Source organism: Natrix helvetica (assembly GCF_964273705.1).
Source record: "Natrix helvetica genome assembly, chromosome: 2".
Classification (NCBI taxonomy): Eukaryota; Metazoa; Chordata; class Lepidosauria; order Squamata; family Natricidae; genus Natrix; species Natrix helvetica.
In genome coordinates, this window is record NC_138552.1 from 271204242 (window position 1) to 271219455 (window position 15214).

The 15214-nt window shown below is 45.4% G+C and overlaps 1 protein-coding gene across 1 annotated transcript in view; it reads left to right on the forward strand.

The window, feature by feature from the left end:
* CAD (carbamoyl-phosphate synthetase 2, aspartate transcarbamylase, and dihydroorotase) overlaps positions 1–15214 on the forward strand; it is a 41496-nt gene that overhangs the window by 11811 nt on the left and 14471 nt on the right. Inside the window, exons 10-24 of the mRNA XM_081940713.1 lie at positions 821–952; positions 1726–1959; positions 2987–3208; positions 3692–3880; positions 4244–4368; positions 4834–4967; positions 6271–6383; positions 6508–6761; positions 8515–8761; positions 9379–9477; positions 11495–11719; positions 12502–12684; positions 13414–13632; positions 14455–14622; positions 14771–14953. Of these exons, the coding sequence (XP_081796839.1) occupies positions 821–952; positions 1726–1959; positions 2987–3208; positions 3692–3880; positions 4244–4368; positions 4834–4967; positions 6271–6383; positions 6508–6761; positions 8515–8761; positions 9379–9477; positions 11495–11719; positions 12502–12684; positions 13414–13632; positions 14455–14622; positions 14771–14953 (2727 nt within the window). The remainder of the gene's footprint in view (positions 1–820; positions 953–1725; positions 1960–2986; positions 3209–3691; positions 3881–4243; positions 4369–4833; positions 4968–6270; positions 6384–6507; positions 6762–8514; positions 8762–9378; positions 9478–11494; positions 11720–12501; positions 12685–13413; positions 13633–14454; positions 14623–14770; positions 14954–15214) is intronic.

Consider the following 15214-nt stretch of genomic DNA (forward strand, 5'->3'; position numbering starts at 1 on the left):
TCTCGGTTCCTAAGACCATCAAAAATATTTGTTTTCCAATGGACTTAGGCGATCCCGGTGAAAGGGTCGTTCGACCCCCAATGGGGTCCCGACCCACAGGTTGAGAACCACTACTTTAGATCTATTTCATTGAGGGCTGCAACAGGGTTGTGTTTGACCTCGAGGGGTGGGGGCATGGCCAGCTCGACATCACTCATGTTTGCCCTTGTGGGAGCCCAAGTGATCTGCCAGCAAAAATGAGCTCCTGACCTCCATTTCTGGCTGCTGCAACCCTCTGCCAGAGAAAATGGAGCTCAGGAGGACTGCATATGGCCTTCGTAAGCTCTGTTTTGTCTGGTAGAGGCACTGCGGTCCGGTCCTTTGCTGTTTCCAGGGTGGCCCTGCTAGCCAGATCTAAGCACCAGCAGACTGGGAGGGAGGGATACAGAGGGGGGGGGGCAATGGGTCAGGATTAATCATGGCTTATTTCAGCAAATTATTTTCCCAAATAAGAACTCTGCCTTTTTTCTAAAGCTGTACTCACACATTTATCTTTGATTACTGAATTCACCCCAGTTAATTTCCTGGTTTTACATAATATATTTAGCCATAAAGTAACTTGCCCAACACACTGGGCCCAAATTCACATTAACCAAATTTCCCACGGTGTACAAATTCAACTTTGCTAACTCTTTAATAGATCTGGTTAATACATCTTTTTGTTTTGATGGTGTTGCCTTTGCTATATGGTTAGGCCTATGTGCATATTTTGACGTGACTGGAGTTGTGTTGCAAGGATGACAATTTATTCAGTCATAATCGCACTTTCCCACCCTTCCAGGCCATCAAAGCTCTGAGGGAAGAGAACATCCAGACGGTGCTCATCAATGCAAATATTGCCACTGTTCAGACCTCCAAAGGTTTGGCTGACAAGGTCTACTTCTTGCCCATTACTCCTGACTATGTCACCCAGGTGAACTGACTATTTCCCTTCCCCAGATTCCTTGTTGCTCATCTGCCATTCAATATTCCTATTCTATTGGGAAACCAGGAATGTCCCAACATACAGGTAGTCCTCAACTTACAACCGTTTGTTGAGTAACCATTCGAAGTTACAGCTTCATTGAGAAAAGTGACTTATGACCGATTTTCAGCATCCCCATGGTCACATCAAATCCGCCCTTGGTATGGACTGTGTTTCCCCAAAAATAAGATAAGGTCTTATTTTCTTTTGACCCCCGAAATAAGCACTTAGCCTCATTTTCGGGGAGGTCTTATTATTTTTGAGGTGCAGGAGGCAGCAAGCGTGGTCACCTCATGGCTGCTGCTGTGTTGCAATATTTTCAGGGGAGGGCTAATTTTCAGGGGAGGGAGGGCTTATTTTCAGGGAAACAGGGTATTATATGACAGCTGCACAGAGCTGGGGTCATGTGATCACCGTTTGTAACCTTCCCAGTTGCTTTCAACTAGCAAAGTCACTGGGGGCAGCCAGATTTTTCTTAATGACCACATGATTCGCTTAACAACCATGGCAAAAGCATCATAAAATGGGGGCAAAATTCACCTAGCTGCCTTGTTTGGCAGTGGAAAGTTTGGGCTCAGTTGTGGTTGTAAGTCGAGGACTACCTGGACGGTTAAGGGGGTTGTGGAACCTCTCTAATCCCCTTACCGAATTCAGGGTTGGGATATGATTGGAACTGAGTGAGGGGGACATTCTCAGCCTTCCACTTTCTTCTCTATGGTCAGGTGATAAAGAACGAGCGGCCAGATGGGATCTTGCTGACGTTTGGAGGACAGACAGCACTCAACTGTGGTGTGGAGCTGACTAAGGCTGGGGTGCTGGAACGCTACAACGTGCGTGTGCTGGGCACTCCCGTGGCCTCAATTGAGATGACAGAGGATCGCAAAGTCTTTGTGCAGAAGATGGAGGAGATAGGGGAACATGTAGCACCTAGTGAGGCTGCCTGCTCCATTGAACAAGTATGTCATTCTGCTTAATTATACCCATGCCTATTTTAGGGGGAGCCCAAGACCGTGGAGGTAGAATTCTTCCTCAGGTTCCAGTGGGCCCAGTTCTGGAGTAAAACAACCTCTTAAACATGGTGCTTCTTTTCCAGCAATAGAAGAATCCATGCAAGAGTATATGGGAAGAGGATTGGATTTGCAGGGTAGAATCAATGGTTCATTTATCAGTGAAAGATGATTAGGAACTTTCTCTGACTGACAGAGATAGAAATTGGGCTTTCTGATGTGAAACCCACTGCTCTGACCGAGGCTTCCCAAGAGCATGAAGCAAACTCCTGGTCTGGTCCGGACAAAAAACTCCTTTATTAATTTACTGTGAATTCTTCTCATTCACATCTAGCAAAGTCTTTCAAGGGAGGATTTACAGTCACAGACGTTATCTGGCTTGGAGAGCTGCCAGGCCGATATCTGCAAAATTTGGCAAGGTGTCTCGGAGAGTCAGGAACCAATTAAGTGAACCAATTGTCTCCTGCAAACTCCACTCCCCTTTCACTCCTCTTTTATTTTCTCTGGGAGGGGCCATTCATCGTCCACCTGTGGCCTTACTCCCAAGTCAACCCCTGTTCTTTAGCTGTTCCCTTCATCTGGCAACTCTGCACATGCACACACTGGGAACAGGCTCCAACTGTTTTTCTTCCTCACTGATGTCTGATTCTGAAGGCAGCTGATAACTGGCATACGGCTCTGGCCCCCTCTCTCCCTCCGACACAGAGCCCTCATCAGAGCCTTCCCCAGACTCCAGGACTGGCCCATGTTCCTCCCCAACCTCCTCACTGTCTGAATCTGCTGCCAGCTCTGACCGCTGGTGGGCCAGAACACCAACTTTGATCTACCTGGCAAGCGGATGAGTTTCTGTGAGGTCATGCCACAACACCCATATAGGCCACTTGGATCTGCCAGGATTTCTGGCCAAAAGACACGAGATGTCTTCTGAAAGCCACTAGTAGGGATGATGGATTTCCTAAATGCTTTCTCCCAACAGGCACAAGTTGCTGCAGAACGACTTGGCTACCCAGTGCTTGTACGCTCAGCCTATGCATTGGGCGGGCTGGGCTCCGGATTTGCCAATGGACGGGAAGAGTTGATGGCACTGGTGAGCCAGGCCTTTGCCCACACCTCGCAGGTGCTGGTGGACAAGTCGCTCAAAGGTTGGAAGGAGATTGAGTATGAGGTGGTGCGCGATGCCTATGACAACTGTGTCACGGTAAGCCAATTGGGTTAAAGAGGTAGAGGGAGGTTCATCACCAGAAGGGCACATTTATGCTTGTTTTGGGTGCCAGAAAAAGAATGAGCAAAACTTTCTTACATTAAAATTAAGCAGGCACATTTTTTGATTGCAGATTGCTATTTGCTGCTGGGTGTCCAAGGTAGCTGGACAGGTCTCAACCTCTAACTTTGCCAACAAGCACATTGCAAATCGTATCTATGCAAGGAACTGATTTGGAGCAGAGAGAGGCAAAAAACCTCTATCTGGAATAGTTAAAAACAAATATAAACTGTCTCAGCGAAAGGCAAAAATATAAGGCCAAAAAAACCATGATCATGACGAAGGGTCCTTTAACCATAGTTAGTGAGGCAGGACACCCAACTTGGGATCTTGGAGGCATGGATTTGCAGGTTGTATCGCTGCAGGGATGATGGCCGCCTTCTCACCTAGCTGATCGTCTTGGTTCCCAACCCTGAACAGGTATGCAATATGGAGAATCTGGATCCGTTGGGCATCCACACTGGTGAATCTATAGTGGTGGCCCCCAGCCAGACGCTCAACGACAGGGAATACAGTCTCCTGCGCACTACAGCCATTAAAGTGGTTCGTCACCTGGGGATCGTTGGAGAATGTAATGTTCAGTACGCCCTGAATCCTGAGTCTGAGCAGGTGAGAGATGCTCTTGGGTTGAGATCACAAACGTATGGGAACCTATGCCTGATCGTCCTTGTTGAGCAGTGTATGCTGACACTGTGAGCTTACCTGCAGTTGCTTAACAGCAGCTTTCTGCTGAATCAGATCAGGCCCACCTAATTCAGCATTGTCAACACAGACTAGGATCGGCTTGCCAGAGTTTCAAGGCCATCTTTCCTAGCTCAACTCAACCTGGGACCTTCTGCATGTTAACCACATGCTCTGTCCTGAGTCATCATTCGTTCCCAGGAAATATGGAAACTCTCTCATTCTGCTTGCTATCCTGAAGGATGGTGGAAATATTGGCAGGGCTGTATCTGTCTCTTTCCTGTCCCACAGTACTACATCATAGAGGTGAATGCTCGGCTCTCGCGGAGTTCAGCTCTGGCAAGCAAGGCTACTGGCTACCCCTTGGCCTACGTTGCTGCTAAGCTGGCTTTGGGAATCCCGTTGCCTATCCTCAGGTAATGCCTGCATGCTCTGGGGTGCAAGGTGCATTGCTTTGCTAGAACTAGCTGGGGAGGGGTCTGCTTGCTCATTGCCCCCACTGTGTCAACAGATCATTTGCTCAAATATTGTTTCGGCTTTTATGGAGCCAATCCCCTACGTACTTTTAATTTTGCTTAAAACATGTGACCGATAAATTGTGTCTTAGCAACTGCTGCCACCTTGGATTCTTGCCATCTCTTATACAGTCTTTCTGAAGCAGGGGTGTCCAAACTTGAGAACTTTAAGACTTGTGGACTTCAATTCCCAGAATTCCCCAGCCAGCTGGCTGGGGAATTCTGGGAGTTGAAGTCCACAAGTCTTAAAGTTCTCAGGTTTGGACACCCCTGTTCTAAAGGGATGGCAACTATGCTGATCATAGATTCAATAAGAGATACATGGCTCGCCATCTTAGCCTTCTCTTTCCCTTCACTTCAACCCAGGAACTCGGTCACTAATTCCACCACAGCCTGCTTTGAACCCAGCCTTGATTATTGTGTAGTCAAGATTCCACGCTGGGACCTCAGCAAGTTTCTGCGTGTGAGCACTAAGATTGGCAGTTCCATGAAGAGTGTGGGTGAGTGTTGAAAGGAAGAATATGGAGGGAAGCGCATACTGGAGTCAGGCTCCACCCTTGCAATCAAGTTTGATTTTCATTTGTGCTTTATATGGTCCAGGACAGAGGTGGGTTGCTGCCGGTTCGGGCCAGATCAGCCAAACCGGTAGTAGGAGCAGCGGGAGGTAGTAGTAAAGTAGTAAACCAGTAGTAAAAAATTTAGCAACCCACATCTGGTCCAGACAGCAGACTAGGTATTGGGATACCATGATTTGGGAGTTCCGTCAATTGACAATCTTCTATTTTTCTGTTGCCTCTTTTCTTATCCTTTGCCTGTGTCAGGGGTGTCAAATTTGATTTCATTGAGGGCCGCATCAGGGTTGTGTTTACATGTATATGTATATGTATATGTGTACGTACGTTTATGTGTTTATTTTTATCTGTATATGTATTGTTCATTTGTATATTTTATGTGTTTTTATTGTACGCCGCCCCGAGTCCTTCTGGAGAGGGTGCGGCTAACAAATAAAAATTTATTATTATTATTATTATTATTATTATTATTATTATTATTATTATTATTATTATTATTATTTGACCTTGGGGGCGTGGCTAGGATGAGTGGCCAGCTTGATGGCACTTGTGTCAGTGGCGCCTGTAGTGGCCCAAGCACTCTGCCAGTGAAAATGGGCTCCTGAGCTCTGTTTTCGGCTGTGATGGGCTCCTGCAAGCGTCTACCAGCAAAAATTCCATTTTTGTGGGCAGAATCACCATGGGCTGGTCCTTTGCTGTTTCCACGAGCCACATCTAAGCACCAGCAGACCAGATCCAGCCCCCAAACCTTGAGTTTGACACCCCTAGACTATGTAGTAATAAATATCACTACATAGCTCTATTCTTCCACTGCCAACTATAAATTAATGTTAATAATTATGTTCTATTTTTTTACATTTTTCCTTCAAAAATCCCAGAACAGCTGACCTCCTTCTAAACATGTGTCAATATCACATGCATATCCAAAAGAAACTTGATTTTTGACACCACTTCTGTCACTTTCCCTTTTTTGACACAAACGTTTGAGGCTACAATGCAGACAACAGTTGTGGGTGTCTCTAAAAACAAAAAAAGACAAGCCAATGCTTGTGTGGTCCTGGCATTCCTTGAGTTATGGTCTGTTCATTCCTCATGCTTGAATCTTGTTTCTTTCTACCTGCTAATTTTATCTGCCTTTAAAAGGAGCCCTGCTTATTTATTTAGTACAAAAATCGAAACTTAAGTCATTTTCCCCTGGGTAAATTTACTGCTGTTCTTGTCGTCCTTTCAGGTGAGGTCATGGCCATTGGAAGAAGTTTTGAGGAGGCATTTCAGAAGGCCCTTCGCATGGTGGATGAGAATTGCGTGGGCTTTGATCCCACAATAAAACCAGTCTCTGACATGGTAGGCGTTCCTGGTGAGGTGATGAAACATGCTGAATTTCCAGTAGCTGCTGTCCCCAGTCCCATTGGACTAAGGCTCAGGGCTGTGCTGTCCACAATTTTCTGTTCCCTCCCCATCACTGCAGGAGCTGGAGACTCCCACCGACAAGCGGATCTTTGTGTTAGCGGCTGCACTGCGGGCCGGCTATTCCATTGAGCGTCTCTATGAGCTCACCAAGATTGATCGCTGGTTCCTGCACAAGATGAAAAACATAGCTGATCATGCACTGTGCCTGGAATCATATCGCCAGGCAGAGTCAGGGTCCATGCCACCTCATGTCTTGAAGCTGGCCAAGCAGTTGGGCTTCTCAGATAAGCAGGTGGCTCAGGCTGTGCTCAGGTACAAGATCAAAGCATCAGTGTGTTTATCATTTGTCTAAACTGTCTTGGCTCCCTGACTGTTGTTGTTTTATATTATGTTACTAGCTGATAATCTGGCATTGCCCTGGTATTTATTTATGGGGGGAAATGTCCGAATCAAACATAATTTTTAATGTTGGATTTTCCCCCTTACCAGAGGGAGCCCTCTTGTGGAGTACTGTGAAGCCGTTACCATGGCAACTCCACTGCGCTGTACAGTAGAAGCCATCTTATGGCAGTACAGCAGATGCCATTTTAAGGCACAACAGGCTGTATCTTAACAGAACATACACCCCATGGGGTGTTAGGGGTGTCTTACCACCATAGTATTTTTTTCGAGAGGGTAAGTCATCTGTGTACCAATTTTGGTTGAAATTGCTTGAGGTGTTCCAGAGTTGTTCTGCAATGTACACACACTCACACACAGCCTTTTTTTAATATATAGACTGTATGAGTAAATAAAAAGTAGCCCAAAGGGTTCTAGGCCTAGGTGGTCCCAACCACTAATCAAAAACTGGAAGCAAAGTAATACCATCTGTTTACTAAGAACAGGTTGTAGGGATGGAGACCATTAAAAGGGATGAGTTATGTGGGGGAAAAGCTGTAATGCTGACTGTGCCAAAGTGGACACCACAATTTTTGTCCCTTGGCAGCTTGTTTTCTGACAATATGCTGAGTCCAGGCTAAAATAAAGTAATTAGTTTTGATTCAGCATGTTGTGAGAACCCAGCCATTGTTTTACCTTGATTCACATAAATATGCGATCATGTTAAATCAGTGTAGCAGTTGTGTGTAAAAACTGAAGTTCAGTCTCTGTTTGAAAACAAAATCTCCGAAAACAGCTGTCAGTTGGAGCCAGTACCCTGACTCAGCATAAGACAGTTATTTTATTTTGTCATTTATTTTATATGTATGTATGTATGTATGTATGTATGTATGTATGTATTTATGTTACAACCCCTGGTATATTATTTATCAGCACAAATACAACATATATATATATGTTGTTGCATATTTGTGTTGTATTTGGGCATACCAGGGGTTGTAACACAAATATATATAATATATACACATACATACATACATACATACACACACACACACACACACACACACACACACACATTTACAGCCCTGGTTCGATTCCCAGTAAGGGTATGGCTAGCTGATGAGAGCTAAATAGCTTGAAGTAGATCTATACTAGTCTCCCTTTATTTATTTATCAGCACAAATACAACACATATATATTTCAGCCCACTCTATATGGCTCCCAATCAGAGACCGAAAAAAACACAAAAGCATGTGAAAACTATAAAACTAAACCAATTACAGGTAGACCTCAACTTAAAACAATTCATTTAGCGATCATTCAAAGTTACAACGTCACTGAAAAAAGTGACTTGACCGTTTTTCACACTAATGGCCATTGGAGCATCCCCATGGTCACATGATCAAAATTCAGACGCTGGGCAACGGACTCACATTGATGACGTTTGCAGTGTCCTGGGGTCATGTGATCCCTCTTGGCGACAATCTGACAAGCAAAGTCAATGGGGAAACCGGTTTCACTTCACCACCATGTTGCTAATTCAACAACCGCAGTGGTTCCCTTAACAGCTCTGGCAAGGAAGGTTGTAAAATGGGGCAAACTCATAAATCTTGGGCTCAATCCCAAGTCGAGGACTACCTGTAAAACACTTAAACATGAAAAACAAGGGCTTGTTTTGTTTCAGCACGGAATTGGCAGTGAGGAAGATGCGCCATGACCTGAAGATTTTACCGGTGGTGAAACAGATTGACACGGTGGCTGCAGAATGGCCAGCCCAGACTAACTATCTGTATCTCAGCTACAATGGCACCGAGCATGACCTGGTTTTCCTTGAACCACACGTCATGGTCATCGGTTCGGGTGTCTACCGCATTGGCAGCAGTGTGGAATTTGACTGGTGTGCTGTTGGGTGCATCCAGGAGCTGCGTAAGGTGAATGCTTGCATACTACTTCTTCAAAGATATTTCCTAGCCATGTCAGGAATTTTCCTTGTTGGCCTTTGCTCACAGAGAGCTTTCAGTTCCTCCTTGTGCCTTTCTCCTCTGCTGTTCACAATCACTGCTTCACTCCTCTCTGAATGGGCGATAGCAGTGGTGAAATTCAAAAATTTTAAACTACCGGTTCTGTGGGCGTGGCTTGGTGGGCGTGGTGAAGGGGAAGGATACTGCAAAATCTCCATTCCCGCCCCACTCGGGGGCCAGTCAGAGGTGGTATTTGCCGGTTCTCCGAACTCCTTAAGATTTCCGCTACCGGTTCTCCAGAACCTGTCAGAACCTGCTGGATTTCACCCCTGGGTGATAGGAAATCTGACAGTGGTACAAGAAGGGCATGTGGTCTGGTAGTGGAGCGTTTCATGCAATCAACACCCAAATGACTGCATGAAGTATCAGTTCCAGATAACTCTTCTGAAGTAGTGGCAGGTCACCGAATATACCTGCAGATTTGTGGATGGCTAGTCACCTATTGAGTCCCAGAGCCATGAAGAGGCAAATGTTGCTATAGGGGTGAGTAACAGGAGATATAATCTCCATGTGATTTTCTCCAACAGATGGGCTACAAAACCATTATGGTGAACTACAACCCTGAGACAGTAAGCACAGACTACGACATGTGTGACCGGCTCTATTTCGATGAAATGTCCTTTGAGGTGAGCCCTATAAGGTTGGGCTGGGGGTGCATTAAGATTTGGTTTTTAGAAAGGGAGGGCCCAAATTCTCGGCATGGGAACGATAATCAAAAGTATGTTTTCAGCTCTCTGTTTCGAAATAGAAGTCACGGCAGTGTCTGTACTAAACAATAGGGGAACTCTAGGATGAATTTGTCTCCTCTTGAAAGCATTGTTCTTGCCTCTTGAGTTTTAAGCTCTGTATATTTAAGAGATGTTCTAGGAATCTTAGTCTATGGCAGCAGGCCTGTCAAACTGGTGGCTGGCAGGCTGGATACATCGCGCACAGGCCACGCCCACCCTGACTCCACAAAGGCAAAAAATGTTGCGATACGTCACAATACATCACATGATGCGATGAGTTTGACACCCGTGGTCTATGGGCTTTAATGCTGGTCATGAAAGATTCTTAAAATCACGTCTTAACTCTCTGAATTCTGAGCCTGCTGTTGTGGGTGTGTGTGTGTGTGGACAGAGTAGAAATAAACTCATTTACTTCAGATATTATTGACATGGCCATTTCTTTCCTTGAGGATAGCACTTATGTCCCAGTTCCCACAGATGCTTCCTGGAGTATACCAGAATTTTTCTTACATCTGTCCCCTTTTTAGACAATATTATCTCTTCAAGTAGTTTATGACAACAGAAAGGGTCAGACTCTGCTCAGGGCCTCAAAACAATCAGGTTCAAGAAGGAAGAGGAGGATGGTCTTCAGGACAAGGAAGCAACAGTCTGCAATGCATTGACAATTAACTGCATTTCCTGAACGGTCACTTTGATTTGTTTTGAGTTTTGTCCTGAACAGGAATTTGGGTTTTTTTTAAAAAAAATAATACCCAGAATTATTGTGGCTACTGAATGAAACAATATATACTGAGTATCAACTGAAGCTCAGATCGCTCTTTCCATCTGGCAGGGAGAGGCAAGGCAAGCTTCCCCTAACTCAGTGATGGCAAACCTTTTTTGGCTCGGGTGCCGTAAGTGGGGGGGAGCGCAGGGGGGGTCGTGTGCAGACTTGCCGCACTCATAATGCAATGCACGACCCGCCCCAGTGCGCATGCGCGCACTACAGGTGCGACCCTCCCATTTTTGCATGCTTTTTTCGCCCTCTTCAGGCTCCAGAGGCTTTATAGGAGCCTGGAAAGGGCAAAAACAGCATCCCCCGAAGCCCTCCGGAGGCTTCAGGGACCTTCAGGAGGCTTCCCTGAAGCCTCCGGTGCAGTCAAAATGACCCTCCGAGCAAACCGGAAGAGGGCCTCCGGGGGGGGCGGGGGGGCTCTTTTCGCCCTCCCCAGGCTCCTATAAAGCCTCTGGAGCCTGGGGAGGGCGAAAAATGGCTTTAAAAAAAGGTGAACTCAGCTGGCCAGCGAGCGCATGCGCGCTGGCCAGCTGACAGGGCAGCGCCTCGCGTGCCCTGACAAATGGCTCCGTGTGCCACCTGTGGCACGCGTGCCATAGGTTCGCCATCACTGCCCTAACCATTCCTCCCCTTGTTATGATCATCTTCCTGGGAAGCAGATGCAGTCTTTTATTCTTGCAGGCCTGTGTTCTTTAGACAATAAACAGGGTCAATGTGTGTTGCCTTCGAAATTATTTATAAGTTGCCACTTGGGGCAACTTTCCTTTAGGCGGGATATAGTAAAAAGAGAAACCAAGTTGGTGCCCATTTAAAGTCCACAGTGGAGTCAGAACCGGAAAGTTTTTTTTGTTCCTTGACAGTAACTCCATGATTGCCACCACTGGACTGAGTTTGTGTCATTAGCTATGATTGATTAATTTAAATGGAGTGTAATTTACGTGGATGGTGTGGTTGCAGCAAACAGACAGAATGAGGGAGGCAGCAGTTGTCTCTTTATTTGGTCGCCCCAAGAAAAAAGGTATCTGGAGCTGAAGCAAAGATACGCTAGGAGGTGGCAGAACCTGACTTCAGTTCTAGGAAGTATCATATGGCATCCTCTTTCTCCTACCACTCTTCCCCATTCTCAATTTTGCTCTTCAGGTGGTGATGGATATTTATGAGCTGGAGAACCCTGAGGGTGTAATTCTGTCCATGGGGGGACAGCTTCCCAATAATATTGCCATGGCCTTACACCGGCAGCAGTGCCGGATCCTGGGCACTTCCCCTGAAGCCATTGACTCCGCCGAGAACCGCTTCAAGTTCTCCCGTCTTCTGGATACCATCAATATCAGCCAGCCCCTCTGGAAGGAGCTCTCAGACATGGAGGTGAATAGAAGGCGCTACAACTAAAGAGTGGGTGGGATCCCCAAAGTGAGACTATCATCAGTTAGGTCTCTTCCCATTGAAACCATGCAAAGTCCGGGAGCTATAAAGCTGGCAAGTATAAGAAGAGGTATAACAATTTCCCAGTGTCGCCCCTCTTTGGAAGTTTTGTTTTTTCTTCTTCTTTTTAATCCAATTTTTAATTTTTATATTCTTTATACATATCAATACGTAAATAGTGTGTTATCTGGGTATCGTACATTTCAGTACACATAAACATAATCTTATTATTCCTAGATATTACATTTCATTTCCATTATTTCATACTGTTTACACACACCTTTTATTATCGCCTTTCATTTCTAAACCTCCTTTCTGTCCTTTTGTATATCTTAACATATTAATATATAATTACTATTATTCCCCCTTATTTTCTATCCCTATTTCAACTAGAAAAGTCAGGGAGCTATAAAGCTGGTTTTGTAGTATATGAGGAATATAGCAAATTCCCAGTGTCACACCCCCCCCCCCTTTGGAAGTTTTATTTTTTTCTAATTGCTAATGTAATGAAGTGCAGACCGGCATTTTAGAGTGAGAGGGGAAATTAAAAGTCTGTTCGTCTTTGGCGCTAACCTTTTTGCATGTTTTAGGGAAGGGAGGATGTGGAAGGTTTGATGCTGGGAATTTCTGGTACAACCTGGGAAACTGGCAAAGGAAACAATGGCCAAAGAGGGCCGTTGCTCAAGTTATAGCCTTTGTAACCCTTTGATATCTCTCCTTTGCAGTCAGCCAAGCAGTTCTGCTGCAAGGTAGGATACCCGTGCGTGGTGCGTCCTTCCTACGTGCTTAGCGGTGCAGCCATGAACGTGGCTTACACGGATAACGACCTGGAGAGGTTCCTCAGCAACGCTGTGGCTGTTTCCAAGGAGCAGCCTGTTGTCATCTCCAAGTTCATTCAAGAGGCCAAGGTGGGTAGGGCTGGTGGGTTGGGGTTTGTATGCCAAATAGTCATTTTGGAGAATGTGACAGGCTCAGCTGATCAAACTAAGCACAGGACCGTTGCAGAAGTTGAAAGCAGTCCCGTGATGCTCATCCTTTCAACCCAGGGACTTACTATTTGTGTGCTCAGGAAAATCACAAAGGGGGACGTCCTGCTTTCTTTGGCATTCAGGCAAGAGAAAATGGGCAAAGGGGGAAGAAAAGGGAAAAGAGTTGTATTCGTAGATTAAAGGGAATAGTAGTATGATTGGTATCGTTATGTAACTAATTAAGAAATAAAGAATTATAGTATATTGTTCATTGTAGAAAAAGTTGAAAGAAATGCTCCCTATGTCAAAATGTAACTAGAGGATATATATTGCTTATAGCAAAATAGAGCAATAGAGAAATATGAAATGATAACTTAGTGTAATTTTTTAAGAGGCAATGGTAGATATTGTTTATGTATTAAGAAAAAATGAGCATACAAAATAGAAAATAATGGAAGAAAATAATTTGGCTGAAAATGAAAACCAAGCTATGGTGTAAAATGGATTATGTAAATGAGAGGATGTAAAAGAAAAGATCCAGTGAACACTTTGTTCCTATAATATGTATAAAGTTGTGTTAAAAAAAAAACTTTGAAGAAAAATAGGAAGACAGGCACGAGGGAGGTGTTATTGACAAGTGTCGAGGCTCTTGCATTTGCCTCCTGACAGGAGATAGATGTCGATGCTGTGGCCTGTGATGGACAAGTGGTGGCCATTGCCATTTCCGAGCACGTGGAGAATGCTGGTGTACATTCAGGGGATGCCACATTAGTGACACCACCACAAGACATTACACCCAAGACACTGGAGCGGATCAAGGCAATTGTGCATGCCATTGGACAGGAACTGCAGGTCACAGGACCCTTCAACCTCCAACTCATTGCCAAGGTAATATAGGAAGGGGAAGTGAGAAGTCAGTGAGTCTAGCAGTCATGGATAGAATCAGGTTTCTCAGCTCTAGTGAGCACACAGGCTGTCTGTGTGTTTGACTTTCTGTTTTAGCCGGTCGGCCGCCGGCCCCTCCAGCCAAATTAGAGGAGGAGCAGCCATGGGAGTCAGGGTCAGCATCAAGGCAACCAGAGAGCTCCGAGGAGGAAGAGGGTATGGAGCTGTCAAAGATAGAGAGAAAGGCGAGCCTGGGCTGTCCATCAGCTATCAGATGGGGAGTCAACAGCCCCCAGGTCCAGAAGAGGTTAGGAAGAGGAGGAACAGCTGGGTCCAATGCCTGACACACGGATGCGCAGATCGCAGAGGAGAGGAGAGCAGTGGAAATCCGTGGGCTGATCCTTGGGAAGGAAAAGCCACCGCTGCTAGCGAAGCCCCACCCTAGCTCTGGGAATCAAAGGCAGGGGCAGAGATGGATAGATGTGGCAAACAAACTATTCATCTCCAGCCGGCCGGGCTTGTTAGCCTGCGGTGAGAGAGAAACTTTTTGCCAGGGTTTGCTGATGCTCCTAATAAAGGAATCATTGATTTGACTTCAGAGGGTTTGTTGTGTTTGGGGAGCTGGGTCAGAGTACTTTCCTTTATTAATTGAACAATAGCAGAGATTGATCGATCTTAATTAAGAGGTACTGTATATCTTGTAATGTTAAGATGAAATATGTGATGTAATTCAGAGTCTCTGATTGGCATGATTTGGAGTTAACATCCTCTATCTTGGCTGGTGCTCCGTAAGCCATCCTGCCAACCTGCTTCTCTTTTCTGCAGCATGACCAGCTGAAGGTGATTGAATGCAATGTGCGAGTATCTCGATCCTTTCCATTTGTCTCCAAGACGTTGGGCGTTGACTTGGTAGCTTTGGCCACGCAAGTGATCATGGGAGAGGAGGTGGAGTCCGTTGGACTCATGACAGGCACAGGCATTGTTGGTGTCAAGGTAAGCAGCTGAATGGCTTAATAGAGGGACTCACATTCACACAGACAATGAAGATTTGAGCCCTGATGTACCTTTTCTTTGCTTCTTAGAACAGTCGCAGCTTGGATGACTTGGCTATCTAATTTTGTTCTCTTGTTTTCTTACTCAGGTGCCCCAGTTCTCATTCTCACGACTGGCAGGTGCCGATGTGGTGCTGGGGGTAGAGATGACCAGCACAGGTGAGGTGGCCTGCTTTGGGGAGAATCGTTGTGAGGCCTACCTGAAAGCCATGCTGAGTACTGGCTTCAAGATTCCCAAGAAGAACATCCTGCTGACCATTGGGAGTTACAAGGTCAGTTGGATGGAAAAGACTATGACTTTACTAGAAGGAAAAGCAGAACAGTCCTGTTGGTGTCGTCATTTCAAAGCCTTTTTTCAGATTAAACATTCCTAATTTTAAATGGCCCGATATCTATGCTTTTGTTGTAGTAGCAGAACAACTGGTAATGTTTCTTACAAAGTTTTCATTGCTCAAACCTTCTAGATTATTTTGAGGTTTGCTTTAAGGGTTTGTATGGAATGAAAGGGGAATGCCGTGGCTCAGTGGCTAAGA